The sequence below is a fragment of the Nothobranchius furzeri genome, chromosome 2, assembly GCF_043380555.1.
Source record: "Nothobranchius furzeri strain GRZ-AD chromosome 2, NfurGRZ-RIMD1, whole genome shotgun sequence".
Classification (NCBI taxonomy): Eukaryota; Metazoa; Chordata; class Actinopteri; order Cyprinodontiformes; family Nothobranchiidae; genus Nothobranchius; species Nothobranchius furzeri.
This window is the reverse complement of record NC_091742.1, coordinates 30,326,410-30,346,854: the sequence shown is the minus strand read 5'-3', so window position 1 is coordinate 30,346,854 and position 20,445 is coordinate 30,326,410. Positions and strand designations below refer to the sequence as shown.

At 42.3% G+C, this 20,445-nt stretch overlaps 1 protein-coding gene across 1 annotated transcript; it reads right to left on the bottom strand.

The window, feature by feature from the left end:
* Positions 1-9,043: 9,043 nt before the first annotated feature.
* LOC129164767 (uncharacterized) lies at positions 9,044-14,433 on the bottom strand. The gene is made up of 7 exons (XM_054745978.2): positions 14,072-14,433; positions 13,237-13,826; positions 11,344-11,523; positions 10,863-11,003; positions 10,556-10,610; positions 10,244-10,397; positions 9,044-9,191 (listed from the first exon to the last, which is right to left on the bottom strand). Exons 1-7 carry the CDS (start codon positions 14,271-14,273, stop codon positions 9,044-9,046), a joined length of 1,470 nt encoding a protein of 489 aa, XP_054601953.2. The 5' UTR covers positions 14,274-14,433.
* Positions 14,434-20,445: the final 6,012 nt, after the last annotated feature.

Sequence of the window (20,445 nt, the reverse complement as noted above, 5' to 3'; positions counted from 1 at the left end):
AAACCATTCATGAAGTGGTCAAGACAAGTACTTGGTACTTACACTTGCTGCTTTGTGTAGCTGACGTTGACACACAGGCTGCCATGGTGACCTTTTAATAGATCTAAGAAAAAAATGTAATAAAAGAATGAAACTTAAAAACTCCCAAACCTCATGTCATATTTACTAATCAGCTATGGCTGATTTGTTTGGATCACAGTGAGTTACACTAATTCTAATATATTTTTATTTCTATTATACATACATACTTTTTAACTGTTATTTTCACATGACTGTTATCAGGCTCTCTTGTTCTGGTTCTGATGATAATCCCGTGTCTTCCAGTAAGTTATCTTGTGCTTACTTCATCTGTATAATGTCTCTTTACTTTTGGTAAATTGTACTGAGTCCAGAATAAAGGCTAGCTGGCTGTACAAGATACAAACAAGTATTACGTTTTGGAAATATATGAAACACCGCCAGCATCTGTTAGAGCCTGTGGCGGGGTGCTGAGGGCCGGCTCCAGCCCAGGAATGAGCTCTACACGCCGGCCGGGAGGGTTTGAAACACCGCCATCCTCTCCTCTGCTGGCTGTTCATTCTGTTATGGTTACCGGTGCTTGTGTTGCAATGTGAAACGTTTGGTCTCAGATTTTGTAAGAAAGATAATAAAATGTCCCCCCAAAATACGACTTAAATATATTTTCTCTTCTTCATGATACATTTAATGGCTGGTGCGACTCAGGAGTGATAGCGCCGAAAAAAACTACTGAAAACGTGCTCAAAGCAAAATGTATTCATTACGGAAATAAATTATAAACTTACCGATTTAAAACTTTTTTAATACAGGTACTTCTCACGAACAGGCGCAGAAAACCTCCACCTAAACTCCGTGTGAGGTTCAGGTCGATGGGTGTTCCAGTTAGCTCCGGTTGGGTTGAAGCTAGGTGGCTACATCCGTTAGCTCGGCTCCCACCTCCGCTTTAGCTTTGGGTTAGCCAGGGTTAGCTTCAGGTTAGCTCGTAGCTAGTTCGCCTGGGTGTCGTCACTCGAGCCCAGCCTTACAGCCACACCCTCAGCGCCTCCTCTCTTCCCTTTTATGGAATTGTCTGGGCTGGACGGAACCTGTGACACGGTCAAAATGGCGGTGGTGGACACCTCCCATTATGGACAGATAACGTGTTATTGAAGCCTATTGAATCGAATTGTCCAGTATATGTACAGTCTATGATGCCAAAGCACAAACCAAGCATGAAGACAAAGGACCTGAGTGTAGACCTCTGAGACAGGATTGTCTTGAGGCACAAGGCTGGGGAAGGTTACAGAAAAATGTCTGCTGCTTTTAAGGTTCCTATGAGCACTGTGGCCTCCACCATCCGTAAGTGGAAGACGTTTGGAACCACCAAGACTTCCTAGAGCTGGCCGGCCTTCTAAGCTGAGTGAACGGGTGAGAAGGGCCTTGGTCAGGGAGGTGACCAATAACCTGATGGTCACTTTGTCAGAGCTCCAGCGGTCCTCTGTGGAGAGAGGAGAACCATCCAGAAGGACAACCATCTCTGCAGCAATCCACCAATCAGGACTGTATGGTAGAGTGGCCAGTCAGAAGCCTCTCCTTTGTAAAAGGCACTTGGCAGCCTGGCTGGAGTTTACTAAAAGGCACCTTAGGGACTCTCAGACCATGAGAAACCAAATCCTCTGGTCTGATGAAACAAAAATAGAACTCTTGGGAGTGAATGCCAGGCGTTACATTTGGAGAAAATCATGCCCCGCTCATCACCAGGCCAATACCATCCCTACCATGAAGCATGGTGGTGGCAGCATCATGCTGTGGGGATGTTTTTCAGCGGCAGGAACTGGAAGACTAGTCAGGATAGAGGGAAAGATGACTGCAGCAATGTACAGAGACATCCTGGATGAAAACCTGCTCCGAAGCGCTCTTGACCTCAGAATGGGGCGACGGTTCACCTTTCAGCAGGACAATGGCCCTGAGCACACAACCACAATATCAACGGAGTGGCTACAGAACAACTCGGTGAATGTCCGTGAGTGGCCCAGCAAAAGCCCAGACCCGAACCCCATTGAACTTCTCTGGAGAGATATGAAAATGGCTGTGCACCGCCGCTTTCCATCCAACCTGATGGAGTTCGAGAGGTACTGCAAAGAGGAACGGGTAAAACTGCCCAGAGATGGGTGTGGCAAGCTTGTGGCATCATATTCAACACGACTTGAGGCTGTAATTGCTGCCAAAGGTGCATCAACAAAGTACCGAGTAAAGGCTGTGAATGCTTATGTTCATATGATTTCTCAAGTTTTTTATTTTTAATATATTTGTGTAACTTGAGGAAGTATGGGTTTTTCTGTGCCAAAAGTCGTATTTGCCCGGCTGGGTCAAAGCTGGGTCACGCAGCAACTTTCACCCACAAATTAAGACCTGAGCCGACAGCAAGTCTGAAGAAAGCCACAACATCTAACATTTGGTTATTAATTTGTAAAAATTAATATTCCAGATTATTCTGTAGGATGGTTCCTCTTTAATAAAAGAGCCATAAACCATTACACTACGTTATTTTAATTCTTCAATTTAAACTAATGATTTGAAATGACAATCATAGGAAAAATAATCAACATTGGCAACCTTGTTGGACAATCTTTAACAGTTGATATTTTAAGCTTGCACAAATAGACCTTGTGTTGGGTGTGCTAAAATTGAGGATATTAATTATGAATGCGTGCATGCAGGTGTCTGAGATTGCTTCAGGGAGAGAAAAGGTGAATCTGAGAGAAAAATGATGTTTTGAATTAAACTTAGTTCTTATTAGAAAAACTGCATCAGAACGCTATCGTGTTCTGTCTCACCGACCTTAGGACCCTCTTTAGATCTGGACCGAAGGAGGATGTTTCTCCAGGTGCCACCTTGGCTGACAGAGAAGACGAAGGTGTGCTGACGGTCCAGTCCAGAGTTTTTGAGTAATTAGTAACTGAACTAATTACTTTTTAAAGTAACGTTCCAACACTGCCTGACTATCCTGTTTGTGCTTGTCATGTCTTCCTGCCTGCTGGTAGTTGGTCTTTTTAACCTCTCCTGTGTTTGGGTCCGGCCCCACCTACACTACCCACACAACATGACCATACCTACATCCTAAGTTTGCTTTACCGTAGTTTTTCAGTGTTTGTTGGTGAAGAGATTGGTTCAGCATTTGCCTTTTCTTCTCCACCACAACCTTCAGCAGCAGCGATTACCACACTTTTGTCAAGAACCTCTGTAATGTCATTGTGTAATTTCATTGTAAGATTGTTCATTAAATAAATTATTGTTGGAACTGTTATTTTCTGACTGTTCATTAGAGTGTTTAAAATGGGCGGGGAAGGAAAATGTTTCGGTACGTTTTCACCACTATCTGTGTTTTCACCAGCCACCTCTGGTTAACAGCTGTCTCTGAACATGTTGGAGTTCTGACAGCAGATGGCACTGTTGGCTAAAACATGCTCCAGCTGTGAATTCTCACTAAAGATTTATATAATTATACATTTACTTACGTAACATATAAGAATTAAATTTTCTGGCAGAAGTACGGTTCCTAATTGAATTAGGATCATTTTTTTTATAAAACACATATTTTCTTCAGATAGACGTCTGATTTTCTTTCTGGGATCTGCTTTAACCACTCCTCCAGTGTGGGGGTTACTGCCCCGAGTGCCCAGATGACCACTGGTACCACCAATGTCTTCACTCTCCAGGCTCTCTGAAGTTCCTCTTTGAAGCCCTGGTAGTTCTCTAGTTTCTCGTGTTCTTTTTTCCGGATGTTGCATCACTTGGTATTGCCACATCAACCACAATGGCTGTCCTGTGTTGTTTGCCCACCACCACAATGTCCGATTGGTTCACCATCACCATTTTGTCAGTCTGGATCTGGAAGTCCCACAGGAGCTTGGGTCTCTTGTTCTCATCCACCTTGGGGGGTGTTACCCACTTTGACCTTGGGGCTTCCAGTCCCTACTCTGCACAGATGTTCATGTACACAATACCAGCAACTTGGTTGTGGCGTTCCATGTAAGCTTTCCCTGCCAGCATCTTCCACCCTGCAGTTATGTGGTGGATTGTCTCAGGGGCCTCTTTGCATATCCTACACCTTGGGTCTTGTCTGGTGTGGTAGATCTTGGCCTCTGTTGCTCTGGTGTTCAGGGCCTGGTCCTGTGCTGTCCTTCAGACCAGCTCTTTCTAGCCATTGGTAGAATTTCTTGATATCAGCCACTTCAGTTATCTGTCTGTGGTACATCCCATGTAGGTGCTTGACCTCCTACGATGATATTTCCAGTGTCTCCTCCACCCTGAATCCAGCTCGTCGCAGTAACAGACTTGAGTGGGCAAATGCTCACATCCGATGGTGTCTGGCACGTTGGAGAGGTGTTCTCTTCACGGATGAATCTCTGTTTACATTGTTCAGGGCAGATGGCAGACAGCGTGTGCGGCGTCGTGTGGGTGAGCGCTTTGCTGATGTCAATGTTGTGTATCGAGTGGTCCATGGTGGTGGTGGGGTTATGGTATGGGCAGGCATCTGTTATGGACGAAGAACACAGGTGCATTTTATTGATGGCATTTTGAATGCACAGAGATACCGTGATGAGATCCTGAGGCCCATTGCTGTGCTGTACATCCATGAACATCACCTCATGTTTCAGCAAGATAATGCACGGCCCCATGTTGCAAGGATCTGTACACAATTCTTGGAAGCTGAAAATGTTCCAGTTCTTGCATGGCCAGCATACTCACCGGACATGTCACCCGTTGAGCATGTTTGGGATGTGCTGGACCGGCGTATACCACAGTGTGTACCAGTTCCCACTAATATCCAGCAACTTCGCACAGCCTTTGAAGAGGAGTGGACCAACATTCCACAGGCCACAACTGACAATCTGATAAACTCTATGCGAAGAAGATGTGTTGCACTGCATGAGGCAAATGGTGGTCACATCAGATACTGACTGGTTCTGAGTCCCCAGACACCCAATAAAGCAAAAAACTGCACATTCCAGGGTGGCCTTTTATTGTGGGCAGTCTAAGGTACCCCTGTGTACTACTCATGATGTCGGATCAGCATCTTGATGTGGCACACCTGTGAGGTGGGATGGATTATCTCGGCAAAGCAGAAGTGCTCACTATCACACAATTAGGCTGATTTGTGAACAATGTTTGAGAGAAATGGTGATATTGTGTATCTGGAAAGAATTTTAGATTTTTAAGTCCATCTCATGGAAAATCAGAGCAGAAACAAAGGTGTTGCGTTTATATTTTTGTTGCGTGTTTATATATATATATATATATATATATATATATATATATTGGAATACTATTATATATATATATATATATTGGAATACTATTATATAATGGAATGGATTTATATGGCATTTTCTAGCCACTCAAAGCAATTTCCATGACTCATGCAGTCTCACACGCACGCACGCACGCACGCACACACACACACACACACACACACACACACACACACACACACACACACACACACACACACACTAAAGTGTATTCCACGATTAGAAACAGATCCAGGTGGTGACCTACTGAACAAACAGGGTAGGACTTACACAGCTCTGACCTTTTACCCTCTCGGTGGAGTTCGCCTCCAGGGGCTGCTCAGGGTCTTTTCTTCTTGAGATCCAAGCATGTGTTTTAGGGTCTGCTGTCATGGCTCACAGAGCAGAATGTCACCTCTTCTTACAGCTACTGTTAACCTCCTGCCCTGACAGAGCTGAGCCCATCTGAGGACCCAATTTTGACAAAACAAAGTGAACATGACAAAAAACTGTACACACTTGTAATGCCCTACCTTGTAAACTTAAATTGTACCATCACGGAAGTATAAAATGTATAAGCGTGCTGAAATGTGTCAGTATATTAAGTTACCTGACCAACACAATTTCCTTTCCTTTCACAAGAAGAATGGTCACTGATGCCTCTGTTACAACATTGCCTCATACTGAGCATACTTGTAGCGACAGTGGGGTGGAAAACTCCTGAATCAGGTCATCAGGAAACACCACCTTGTTTCAGCAAAACAATCCAGCGCATTGTGAATCACATTCCTAGCCATGCCAGGCCTGTAGGTGGCAGTAGTTCCACAAACTGTAGACATCTTTGTCAAAACACATTTCTTTGACATGGAATAACTAAGTGGTGGGCAATAATAGTCCTTAACGTTGTTCTTCACCTGTAGTCTTCTAGAGCTATTGAGTTATTGGGGAGGGGAGGGGGGGGGGGGGTTGTGCAAACTTTACTCCAAACAAAGATAGCATGAGGTGATTGCTAAACAGGTAACCTGTATGCTTCACAGAAACACAGCTCAGCACAAAAATGGTGTTGTTGTTGGACATTCTGCTCATTTTTATGGCATTTTGTCCAACTCTTAACCAGGAAAAGCTGTAGGCCGTGAAACAAAAGGCAGAAAACTCCAGAGCAGCCAGTGACTCTGCCCCCTAGGCAGTCAGCAGCCACAGTTGCTATGCTGGCCCGACTTAGCCTTGCCAAGAACCTCAATAAAGCAGGGACTAAAAACTGGGAAAAGTAGTGGGAAAACAACGTGCTCTTGGAAACGGTCGGGGTGATGCGAGTTACTCTGAGTAGTGCCCTTGGAAAACCAGCTTACGCTAGCCTCTCAGCAGCAGCAAATAGACATAAGAATTGTAAATATTATCTGTAATGACTTTGGATAAAAAGGTTTGTCCCTCGTTGTTTAATTCAGAATTGGAAGTGGAATGCCTCTCTGAAGATCTCATAGTGACCTTGTAGTTTACTTTTCCTCCATCTATGCTCAGCTTTCCTACACTCTCTTTTCTGATGGAGTTAACCTCATTAGAGTGTTTTATTTGCCAGAGGTGAGTTTAACCTTTTTGGGCGTACAGCTGAAATGATTTAGAAGGGAATTATCACAGTTAGTTGTTGGACTTGCTGACACGTGCATCATTTCCATAAAAATCAAAGCACCGTAATCATTTAGATCCTTATTTTTAATGTGGAATTGTAATGGTAACAGGTGAAACAGAAATGTCAACCAATCAATCAATCAATCAGTCAGTCAGTCAGTCAGTCAGTCAGTCAGTCAATCAATCAGTTTATTTGTATAGCACTTTAAATGCAACAATGTTGCCCAAAGTGCTTAACATAAAAAATTTAAAATACAATAAAATGACAAGTTAATTAAAAAATAAAATCAGCACAAAAATAAAATCAGACAAAAGAGTCATAAAAACAGATTAACACTGTTAGCCCAAAATGTTGAACGTTTTGGAGTAAAAATAAGTCTTCAATAACTTTAAAAAATAGCAACAGACGATGTCCGCCTAATGGTGACTGGTAACAAATTCCAAAGAGTAGGTGCCGCCACTGAGAAAGAAGTAAAACCTCTTCTCTGTAGCCTCGCCCTAGGGACATGCAGTCTAAGTTGGTCAGCTGACCTCAGTCCATCAGATCAATCATACTGCACGGGAAGCTCAGAGAGATAGACAGATGCAAGGCCATTTAAACATTTATAAGCCAGAACCAAAATCTTAAATTGCCCACGGAGCCTAACCGGAACCCAGTGCAGAGAGGCAAGAACTGGAGTGACGTGATCAAATCTACGAGTGCCAGTCAAAAGACAGGCTGCAGCATTCTGAACAAGCTACACTGTTAAAAAAAATTCCGTTATAAAACGGAAAAAGTGCTGGTAATTAATTACCAGCACTTTTTCCGTTATTGTACGAGCACTTCCGTAAACCTTAAAACGGGTATTTCTGTAGATTTACCAGCACTTTTTCCGTTATTGTACGAGCACTTCCGTAAACCTTAAAACGGGTATTTCTGTAGATTTACCAGCACTTTTTCCGTTATTGTACGAGCACTTCCGTAAACCTTAAAACGGATATTTCTGTAGATTTACCCGAGTTTTTCTGTACCATTGACGGACATTTCCGTCAAACCGAAAATGGAAAATTCCGTATTTTCCATAAATTTCTGCGTTGTTGCAGACAATTCCGTAAACCCTATAAAAGATATTTCAGTAGATTTACCTGACTTTTTCTTTACCATTTACGGACAGTTCCATCAAACCTAAAATGGAATATTCCGTATTATTTAAGTACTCAATCCATACCATTTACGGACACTTCAGTCATCCTAAAATGTTTAATTCTGTACCATTCTCTATACCGTTTACCATCAATAAAGCACAAATGTTGAATCACAGCAATTATTTATTTCCTTTAATTTTACATACATAAACCTGCTGTTCTCTCAAAGAAGTGCAGCCATGTTGGGGAGATGCCAAATCTAGCAACTTTTTAGCATCCACAGGCTGACAGGCATTAATAACAACTTGTTTTGTTAAAGACAATGACAAAATAAGACAATAAAACTGCCAGCATTGCTGTTGCTGTCTCACCTGTCAGTGCAAAATGAGGAGGCCCCTCCAGGAGGATGCAGAAACCTACACCTCCAACTCCACATATCACACCGACAGGCAGAGCTTTGCAACCAGTGGCTGACCTTTCTACAAAAAACAAATAGAACATTAGAAGTATTATATTATACAACTTTTCTATAAAACATCAGTGCAGCAATAACAACCATGACCTTAGAAGGATGACTGTGCAACATGCCATTAAGAGATTTTTAAAACTCTTAAAACAACTTAAAACAAACAAAAAAAAAAATTAAAACTTACACCTCCAACTCCACAATGACAGGAAAAGCTTAACCGGAATGACAAATATCACCCACCTTCCCTCCCCCTTAACATGGGGGATTTGAAACTGCAGCATGTGTGTTGTGTGCATAAAACATCTGAACTCACCTAATACTGTAAAAATCTGTATTTCGACTCCCAAACCCCATGTTTTTGGATTTGCCTGTGTGTGTGTGTGTGTGCGTGTGTGTGTGTGTGTGTGCGTGTGTGTGTGTGTACGCGTGTGTGTGTACGCGTGAGTGTGTACGCGCGTGTGTGTGTACGCGCGTGTGTGTGTGTGTGTGTACATTCAGTCCAAAAAGGTATTTTCTGAGCTCTGAGAACAGCTCAAATGGCCCATTCAGATTCCTTCTGCTTGCATTCAAATTCCTTCAGCTGAGAAACCAGCTTGCACACCTGTGGAGGAATGAAGTGCCGTTTCTTCCCCTTCTTCTCTGCCTTGGAGCCTCGCTCAGGATTGACCCCAAAGAAAACTCTGAGGAAAAAAAAAAAAAACAATAGTGATATGCAGACAAAGTTTGCACGTGTAGTGTGGCTTGACAGGAGTGGAGCAGTTCAATAAAATCCTACAATTGTTTTCTTCAATATGCCCCTATGTGTGAACCTCTCTATCATTCTAATTGACCATCTGTCTAGAACCCAATGTTGTTGTGGTGCTGGTGCCAGTGGCTAAACTTATCTCTTCCTTTGTCTTTTCAAGACACATGCATTCACACTGCGCATATACAGAAATGTTTGCAAGAGCGAGAAGTCTGCTTATCACCAACACATGACAGCATGCATCCTCAATGTGTATGCAGGGATATTATAAATGCACAGAACACAGAAGGGGATAGAAAACACAGTTGACATTGTCCTATCAAAAGGTGTAACAGCACATTTGAACACGGACTGTCCTGGGGGTTATTCAGACATGGAGTGGAGAAACTGTCACATTCAGTGCATGTTACACATCAGTACAAGTATTAACATTTTGGCATGAATCCACTATGTCCACTATGGTCCCTGGAGCAACATATTTTGAGTTTGGGGTCTGCAGCCAAATAAATTTCAGTTTGTGTGTCTTTGACATGAAAAGGTTTGACCACCACTGACATAACCTGGTCTCAGGTGCTAATGGTTTTAAAGAGATAGCTCAAAAGAATTTTGTGTCAACAAACCATTCTGAAAAAAATATGTTTTTGCTCCATTTCCCAACTAGAATCATGTTATGTTTGTTTTGTTATTGACTGACTTAGGACACTATTTAAAGCAAGAAGCATGTTACCTGCCCTTTAAAAAGATATGACACATTTATTCCAACAATGGTCTTCAACAGGGAGCTACAAAATCTCCGAACAAATCCATATTCAGGGGGATCATAAGCCAATAACAGCTGATCTAAAAGCTCACAGCATGTGGCGACACATTTTGAGCTTGTACATCTCAGACAAACGGGTTTAGTGTAGATTGACAAAAAGCAGGTCAGGTGCAGAAAGGCACGGCAAAGTCACATTTACAAAGTATTTCCAAACAATGAGTGCTTACCTTTGCATGAATTCGAGAGTAAAAGCCATCTCCGGTGGGTATTGGACGTTGCAGACATAAAACATGGAGAAGACGTAGCTCAAGGCCACAATGGGAGAGGTGATGTGGTCATTGACAAGTAACCCATCAACAGCAATCTTGAATTGCTGGTCACCTTAAACACAGATAAAAACCATGTACGACTTACAAAAAAAAAAAATCCTACATTTTAAGGCAAGCAAAACATTTCTTTAATAAATATGACACAACAACAGCTTATAACAACAGCTAACAACAGCTTGCTGGGATACAAAAAAAGATTTAACTACAAACCTCTGATTAGGATGCATGGGGTCACTGGGAGTTCGACTTCAGGATCTGCAGAGATCTGTTTTGGTGACAGGCATGATACATGAATGAATGTTTCCAGTGCACACAAACCTGCTGGCAAATTGACTATCTGCTAGTGTCTTCATCAGACAGAGGTAGCCATTATGCACAAACATTAATGTAAATAGTTTATAGAGAATATCAGCAGCACAATTAGGGGAATCTATACTTCCTACTGTGGTTGGTTACTCGGTTCACCACTGGATGCAAATAATTATCTTGCACACAGTTTAAAATCTACAACATCTACCTCTTTTTTGTGGAAGAGTTTATAAGAGTCTTCCTTGAAGTATTTTGAAATGCCGCAGATGAGCTGTATTGGACCTTCGCCCGTCTTCATCCCTTTGTAGTCAAGGAAGTCACTGATCCCCTTTTCTTTTTTGGAAAGTTCCTGTTCAAGGTTCAAGGTGTTAATTTTGTACAAGTACATAAGACTAACACTCATTTTCGTTTGGAGCTATGGAGAGAATTTTGAAAAAAATTAAAATAACCTGTTCTGTTTTGATCTCAAATGTCCTGCTTTTTGGGTTGTCACTTCTTGATTTTTGGTCTCAAATCTATTCCATTTGATTGTTTATCCAAGTTATTCTATTTGATTGGTTGCCAGTTTATCTTTTTTGGTCTCAACTCTCTTTTTGGTTGCAAATCCGTTTTTGATTGATTAATAAAGACAAAATTCTCTCCATATGGAGCAGCACAGCACAATCATAATAATAACAATAACAACACACCTGTGCCAGCTTGTTTTGTACAGAGAAGCCAAGGAGTTTAGATGCATGATCAAACAGGTGAGGAACTTCAAACAGAAACGGCCACTCGTCCTTTACAACGGCAATAGTGGTATCATCATCGTTGAGGATTTCACGCTGAATGGGATATGTTTCAGTCATCAATTTTCGAACAGATGACTCCTAAAGATATGACAGATAGACAAACAGTCGAACAGTTAGTCAAACTAACCAATTAAAATAATAAAACAGGGTATCAATTTCAATTGACTATGGGCATAGTGATACAGACGATCTACAATTTCACAATGTGTCCTAAATTGTACTTGGACCCAGACCTCATCGCATTACTCCTGCTATATACTATTGCTGTGTGAATGGTTGTATGTCTAGATCAGGGATTCCCAAAGTGTGGTGCGCGCACCCCTGGGGGTGCGCGAGCTGCCGCTAGGGGGTGCGCGAGGTGAAAAGTGTAATGGCTGCGGAGCTCAGAGAAGTCTGTCATATGTCACCATTATTGTAGAAACTCATTTGTGGGTGGGCCAAAGAAAAAGTAAGTGGGCACAATAAATGTAATTGAAAACAAGTATATTTTTGCACGCGCGTGTCCTCCACATGTGCTTCATAATAACAATGCGCCGAGCTTCAGCACTCTGGCCTGCGCACGCCGATATGTTCCGTCGCGCGCGTGTCCTCCACATGTGCCCTAGCTTCATAATAACAATGCGCCGAGCTTCAGCACTCTGGCCTGCGCATGCCGATATGTTCCGTATTTGATCATTTTTAACGGTGTTGGAGGAATCTGAAGGTGGCGAGTCATTCTGGCAGATTGTAATTAACACCTGTCTCATGCAGGTGTTCTGACGTTGTAAACCTCACACACAGAACATTGTGGATGTAACTAAATAACAAGAAATGATTCCCATTCAGGCTATTAACAGCGCGCTGACGATCTGAAGTTCAGAGTGCGTCTGTCAGAGGTCAGACGTGTTCCGGCTGAACCACGGCTCACGGGTGCACAGAAGTCATTTTACAACATTGGTTTAAATAGCGCGAGACGCGGTGACTTGAGCGGCTGTGCCGCGCGCACGTGCGCGCGCGCGCACACACAGATTCAATAAGCGCACACGCTGCTTTACCTCCGGCCCGCTGTCAGACTGAAGGCAGAAATGAGTGCTGCCTCCACCGTGATAAAAACTTTTAAGAGGTTATTTTTCATTCAAGGTCAAATTAAGATATTAGCTTCTGGGATGAGTCGGGTCCGCTCCAGCCAGTGACTCCTCATGAACCTGACCACATCTCATGTTACTGCACTATTTGTTGTTCCAGTCAGCGTGGCAGCGGATCGCAGATTCAGCCACACCATAAAACAGCAATAAGTCGGTCTGAGGTAAAAGTGAACATCATGGCTATATCTTGTCCTCTATAGACATTTGATTACGCACAAGTAGGTGATCAGCTCAGGTTTATGCAGAGCAGAAGGAAGGAGAGCGCTCTGGCCGCACAGGTTAAACGTTCCTACTTTAAGAAAACCGTTAGATTGCATGTTTATGTGCTATCTGGGCACTCTAAATATTTATTCAAAATGAAATCAAAGGAAATTGTAATGGTATCGAATGTTTATTAATTACTATTTAAAAAATGAAAGTGATGGGGAATTTTTTTTAACCCTTTCTGTTTAGCTTGACATCTGATATATATATATATATATATATATAGCCATGCCCCGATGTGGGGGCTGGGGGGGGGGGCGTCGACATGGTCGGGACATAGAAAGGGGTGCGCGGCTAAATAAGTTTGGGAACCACTGGTCTAGATGGTGGACTGTAGGAACCGAATATCCCTTTGAGGATTAATAAAGCTTTCTGTGTCTGTAATGGATGATTGCAGACCCACCTGAAGATCCTGGGTTTGAAAGGCACGTTTCAACTCATCTCGTTTAGACAGCAGGTCTTCTCTACACATGGCCCCCTCAATGATTGGATCCCACGCAACACATCCATACAGATCTGAATTCCTGGGCCTTTTCTTTGTCGAATTTTCACCCCCTGCTTGCCTCTTCAGTGAGCTTAGTGGCCTCTTCATATTTTCAATTCTGTGTTCCAGCTGACGAAAGAGAGTTTCAGAACCATCTTTTGCAAAAGGTTTGTTTCCAAACGGCTCTGTCAGCTTGAAGGAGGCAGGATATTGTCCTACAATCATACTGGCGAGTTCCCTCAGCTTTTGTCTACCAGGTCTTCCTGGGTGTTTATGGAGGTAATCTTCAGCGACGATCCGAACCATCTCTCGTCTGTCTTTCCCCATTATGTACTTTTTTTCACGCAACTCATCCATGACTTTTGAGGGAAATTTGTGCCATGGTACAGAATATGTGTCTTGGGATGGGGAGTCGGCTGTCTCAGGTGGTGTTGAGGGCAGCTGAAACCTCTGTGGTTCAGGTGTTGATGAGGGGCCAGGCCGGGTGAACTGCGGTGGAGTTTGTGAATCTATGGATGACATGACAAACATCTCCATAAATTAAACACATCACAGTTGTTGCAAATCAATTAATACATTGGTCCTCAATGTCCAGTTTGGGTCAACCAGGAATACAAATGGACCTAATTATGAAAACCAATTATAGAGAAATTATTGCCATGTACAGCTGATGGCAACTTTTTTTTTGGCATTTTTGGAATAAACCCTTGTAGTTTCAGAAAACTTGCATTAAAACAGAGGGGCAAAAACTCACCTGCTTCCAATGCTTTGACAGCTCTGACGAATCTTTTGCACTGAATGAATGGCAGAGTGTCTTTAATGTCCTCCGGGTCCACAAGGCTCAGGTCATCTACAGAGAGAACTCCTAATTCCTCCAGTTTAGCCATGAGTGTATCCATCTTATCGCTACTGAGCGATGGCATTGCTTTCTTGACATAGTTTTTCACAAGTTCCATGTTGGTGTGTGTTTAAGAGGAATGAGCCACCGAGTACCTCTGTGGTAAGCATAAAGTGGATGATAATCAACAAGTTTGTTCAAATCATGGCAACTGAACAGGTCAGAAGCATTTTCATCAAGTTCATAGAGTCCAAGCTCAGGTATCCAGCTGGCAGTTTTCCCTCGAAGCAAAAGTAGGACAGTAGTTTCATTTTTTACAAAAATGCTTGCTATTTGTCCTAACTGCAGTAGTCCTTTTGCGTAGCTCAGTAAGACCAGCATTCCATTTGCATATTTAGTGCCTTTAACCTGCGCACTCTCTGTGACAACTGAGTTACTTGAGTTCAAATCAAATTCACCAACCACTGTCCTTATGTTCTGGTCATAGAGCTCTGGATAGAACCGTGTTGAGTCTGACACATGAACCTGGGAACGAAACAAGGTACCACAAGACTGATAAGCCTGAAGCAACTGGTGCCGTTCAGCCAGAGACTTGGTTACATTTATGAAGTTCTTACTTGCCCTAATGCACCTTTTAAAATAAGAATGTTTTGATTCAAAGCGCATTGTCCAAGTATATATGAGTGGGCCAAATTGTAAAGTCAAGTGTGCATAGTGAAGCAGATAGTGGTGTTTTGGTCTAAGTTGAACTCTTGGAAACAGCTCTTGTCTCAATTCCACATACAGTTCAATCAGTCCCTTCATGAAAGCAATCTGCAACTCTGAGAGCCGAGGTGCACAGACAAATTCAACAACCTCCCTCAGAAGTAGTACAAGTCCCCATACTTCATTATCAGCATCTTCAATTGTGTCATGCACCAAAACAGGCAAGAATTTCAAAAGCCACCTGTTTTGGGCTGCATGTCCTCCAAGCCTGGCTCCTGTAGTGGGAATAGTGTTTAGCTTGTCGCTGCTTTCACCAGGAAATGATTTGATTCTTTCATTAAGAACCTCATAACTGAACCACTTTTGTGTTCTGATTAAGAACTGCAAAAACAATGCCAAATCATAATCTACTACCCCCTCAAACAGATCATGAGCTAAACAAGCTGGTAAGCCTGGCTGACACACATGAAAGTTGGACAGTTTGTTGAAAACACTGTCACATTTAACACCGTGATGAGTGTGTACTTCATTGTTACTTTCCAGAAACCGCACAGTCTCATTATGATCAGCTGGATTTCTATGAGTGAAAACTGTGAGAGGGTTAGACTGAAATTCACTTTTTGTTGCCAAACAGTATCTGCAGAAATATTGAGCTGTGCTGAAATTTTCTGTAAAGCCACCAATCATGTGGGAGCCCAGATTATCGCCCATTATGCACGCAACAGTGCCTTTATATATTTTTCCATTGAAAGATATGCCCCTTTCCTCCAGCTCACACAAGTCTGACACTAGCTTATTGAAAATCTTATCCATTCCAAAGTATTTGCAATCTTTCTCTACACAGAGTAATGCCAACTGTATCTGATCAACAGTTGATCGTTGGTGTGGATGAAAATTTCCAAGTGTGAAGTAGACAGCCAATACTTTATGCTTTGTCTTGGCAGATCCGAGTGGATTAGCCACCTCAAAAGCATCCTGAAAGAGCATTACCTTTAAACTGTCTGGGTCTGAGGAAAACATGGCATTGGATTTGATGGCCCACCCATCAGTGACATCACACAGTACATCATCTTCAGAATTAGAACTAGGACTGTGCTGATCTAAACCTTGCTGTTTCAGAATTACTTTGAGGGTTTCCAGTATTGGGATGTAATGATAGTGCCTCTTCTGGCCACTGTGATTGCGTCCAAGAAAGACTTCTACAGGTTCAACATAGTCATAGTGTGACTTGTAATATTTCAGCCTCTTGTGTTGCGTAGTTAAATGACCCTTTTCATGTAATGCCTTGTGCATAGGGCTCTGCTCGTATATACTATTCCCAAGAGATGTTACAGTCTCCTTTGGAACACCATACTGCCCCAGTTCACAGGCTAGTGCATCCACAGTATATTCCTGTTGAATATCACTTATAGTTCTCATTTCATTTGCTATTTCTGTTATTGTGGAGGCTGGAACCAAATATTTTGCCTGTAAACCCAAGTAAAACTGAGCAAGACTCTCTGTGAAGTTGTCTTTCACTTGATCACAGCAGAAATTATCACTTTGTTCTGCATCAATGTTAAAACTTTCAGGTTCTTCAGGTTCTACATGTGATATTTCACCTTGGAAAGACCGTTCTGTTAGTTCACATATATGAACTGGGGCTATCTTGGTAACATCCCACCCTTTATGGTATCTGGAAATATGCGTTAAAAAGGATGACTTTACATTGAATGTCTTAGAACATCCATCAAAGGGACATGTTACAGTCAAACCCTCATCTATGTGACCACTCAAATGACACTTTAAAGTTTTAAGATCATCATATTCACTGCTGCAAAAATTAAACAAGCACCTTAACTGTACAGACACATTACGGTTCCATGTTTGTGTGCTCCTTCTGTCTACATGAGCTCGTGACATATGCACAGCAAGGCTACTGTATGTGTTAAACTTCCTTCTGCAATCCCTATGGCCACATAAAAAAGACACATTATTATTATTTCTGTGTGTTCGGCAGTGTTTCAAGTAATCAGTCGAAGACCGAGCATTAAAGCCACAAATGTTACAAGTCAACATTTTTAAGAGATTGAATTTGCCAATTGAAGGATAGCCAGAATCAGAACAGAATCAATATGAAAACAATAAATTTATATCAGCACAGTTAAGCACATTCACTTTTCAGGTACCTTCAAATAAGTAATCTGCGTTGGGCTGCATGGGCCACTTTCCTTGGGCTTTAAATTTTTTCCTGCAAGGAAATCTGATTCTACTTAACTATCACCCCTTTTAATTATTACCATGTTCAGTTGCATGCTAACGTAACACGGCGAGCTATAATACACACACACACACACACACACAAAGCGCGCGCATCCAATTTATGGGCTAACGCTAACTTTAGTTGGGCAAACCACGCTTCAAAATAACGCAAAACCCACACATTCAAATGTTACCATGAAACACACACGGCTACCAACTGACTATCGAGACCAAATTTCATGTAAGAGGGAGGGAAAAATGGTTTTTGACGTACTTACGAAGCGCAGGCGGCTGGCTAATGCTAATGCTAACGCAGCTAGCAGCAAACGTCCACTCACATACACACCACTTCCAACTGCCTATCGAGGCCAATTTAATGTACGAGAGGGAACAAGGTGGCACTCCGTTCTCATTCCACACAACCAACCTGTTTCCAACTTTCCTTGTGACTTGCAGAAATTTAGGTAGGCACTGACCGCACTGAAAGTAATGGCGTCGGAATATTCTGGCAGGGGGAGAAAATTCTGCTGTTGCGCATGCGCGTGCGCAACAGCAAACTTTCCGTATTTCGCAAAACGGAGCGAATCCGTAGCAAATCCACGGTAAAGGGACCCGTAAATTTACGGATTTTTTTAACAGTGTAGCAATACACCTTTGATGAATGCTGTGGTAAACACTATTGCAATAGTCTCAGTGAGAAGTATAAATGCATGTATAAGCTTCTCCAAATCATTCAAAGACTTCACCTTGTAAATATTTCTCAGCTTAAAAAAGCTAGCCCAGTGAGCTAGACCAAATTCTTGCTTTGCAAAGTTTGGTCTAGGCATGCTCCACTGGAACCTCCGCAGCTCCTACCAGGACTCTGGCTAGCCAATCACATCTCTCTAGAGGGGTTTCAAACACATAAAGAGCTGTGATTGGTCCATAATGGTGGGCCAATCATAGTGCTCTATCTGCTTAGTGAACAATGTTCATTATTCATTTATGTTTATTCATTTATGTTTATTCATTTAGGAGACACTTTCATCCAAAGCGACTTACAATTAATAACCTATAGGGCATGTTGTGAACAAATCACAGAGCTTTATCCGCTTTGTGGGCCAATCAGGGCACTCTATATGCCTGGTGGGTGGGATGATGCAACAGAGATAAACAAGAGTATGTCACATTCATTGTCCAGTAGCATGCGGAGATCATTTGAAAGACAACGGTAGAACCCGCCCCACAACCGAGAGCCGTCAATGGAGCGTTGCCAGACTAATAATACATTTATTTAGTCCGGCTTGCCAGGCTATAAAAAAGCATGATCGAACAACATTATTGACTTGTAAATCAAAATTAAGCTGAGAATCAACCTTAAAACCCAGATTAGACACCTCATCCTCTGAACCATTTGAAGGGCCATTCACCAAAGACTGAGGAAATTCAGGAGAGCCACTCGGTGTCAGTATAATTAGCTCAGTCATTAATCTGCAAGAAATTACAACTCATCCAGTCCTTAACTTCACGAAGGCACAAAAGAGCTGTTTCCTTAACTTTAGTGGGGGCATGGACCTGACAGTCATCGACATTAAAATGAAAGTCAAGGACATATTTCATGAAAATAGCATCAAGTGGGAGCAAGTATAGATTAAAAAGCAGAGGGCCAAGAAGACAAAACATACATTCATCGACTAATAAGAGATAAATGTCAAACCAATAAATAACAAACAATTATTGAACAAATAAATCATAATTCAATACATTTAGCTGAGGATGGAGTAAAATGATATTCATTAATAGTTTTTGTGGATGCTTTGTTAAGAATGCAGCAGGTAAATTAAACTCTTCTAAAATGATCATTAAATTAGAAAATTCCTGAAGACATTTAGAAGGAACGTGCCAGTCGGGGCATGAGATTGTAGGGTGCAGAAGAACCCGGGTAAAGTGTGTCACTATGGACCAGACAGGAGTGTGATCGAACAGAATAAAATATACTTATTCCTGTCAGCAAAAGATTCAAAAAGTACCCAAAACAAAAGAAATGGGAGTCAGTACATGCCATGGCGACGCCCTACCATGCATCTGTCACGACTCACTGGGGGTTTGAGAAGCCAAGCCGTGCACTAACTGAGAGAACAGTTGTGTGAAGCCCAAAAATACTTTGGGGGTGTTTTTTACATGAGGAAATAACAAATGTTCAAAAGCCCTCAAAATAGTCCTTTTAAACCTCATCAGACCTATTTTGGTCATCTAAAACAAAAATACGGTCATTTACCATTTCTCATTTTTATACTCTTCTTTACAAATTCTGGAGTAAGGTTAAACAATCAGCAGCCTGCCTTTCTCACAGCCACTGAACACATAGTTGTTCTGTAGTCTAATTTTACCTTTCAGTTTTACTTTTAGAGCCTCTAACGGCAGGCAGCAGACGTTTTTCAGCTTGAATAAATCTTTTACAGCTGTCCCTCTACAGCACTAGTGTCAACAGATGTCAGCAGCCAGCTGGAGCATTGTCTGGTACCACTCTGCTGCATCCTACTCATCGATACGTGCTCATTTCCTGTCCTCTCTCTCCACCACATTTGTTGCTGTTCTCTGAGGTGGTCCTGCAGGGAATGCTGGGAATTTGCTCCTAAAGAATTTCTCTTCTATATCAGCCAGGGCTCTTTTTTGTTTTTAGAAATTTCCATCAATTAACAGATTGTGTAAAAGTTAAAACGCCCTTAGAGTCAGCCAACATCAACTCGTGCTGTTTTCGTGTGGGAGCAGAAGTCTTTTCCTCCTGTCTCACTGTGTGGTTCACAGCTACTATAAAAGGTATTACCCTGTGTGCCAACTAGCAACCCGCATCTGTTCCGCTCTCCGGAGTCCATCCGTGACTCTCTGCACCAAACATTGTCTCAGAAAGTCTTTTGGAGGGATTGACCACCTGTGGAGAAAAACAATTACCCAGAAACCACAAAAGAGAATCTGGGGATCAAAAGTCTCCATGTTAGTTCACCACTGGTAGAAAAGTTCATTCTGCCTCTGACCTGGAGGGTGCATCAGCCGACTGACACACACACACACGCACACACTTGTAAACCAGGGCCAGACCTTAACATGCCTTTGATCACCTTAAGAACAGCCAGCCATACATCACAGAGCTGCTCCCAGCTCAGATGAGTTGCTGAATTCCTGACGTGTTTCATCAGAGCTGGTGGTTAGCTATGAGGGGCTACCAGGGACCTTAATCATAGTTAGCTTACCTGTCGAGTTGAAGTCTTCCACACACAATACTAAAAACATAGCGTAAAGACTGGAGTACAGTGGTGCCCCCAAGGGGTGGTCAGGGGTGGCCATGGCCACCCCAAGAAAATGCT

Excerpts from the sequence above, each read along its gene's own strand:
- LOC129164767 (XM_054745978.2), bottom strand. The coding sequence starts at position 14,273 with ATGGAACTTGTGAAAAACTATGTCAAGAAAGCAATGCCATCGCTCAGT. Across the intron at positions 13,827-14,071 it reads TGTCAAAGCATTGGAAGCAG|ATTCACAAACTCCACCGCAG; the intron begins GTGAGTTTTTGC and ends TGTCATCCATAG. Across the intron at positions 10,398-10,555 it reads CCCATGCATCCTAATCAGAG|GTGACCAGCAATTCAAGATT; the intron begins GTTTGTAGTTAA and ends TCTGTGTTTAAG.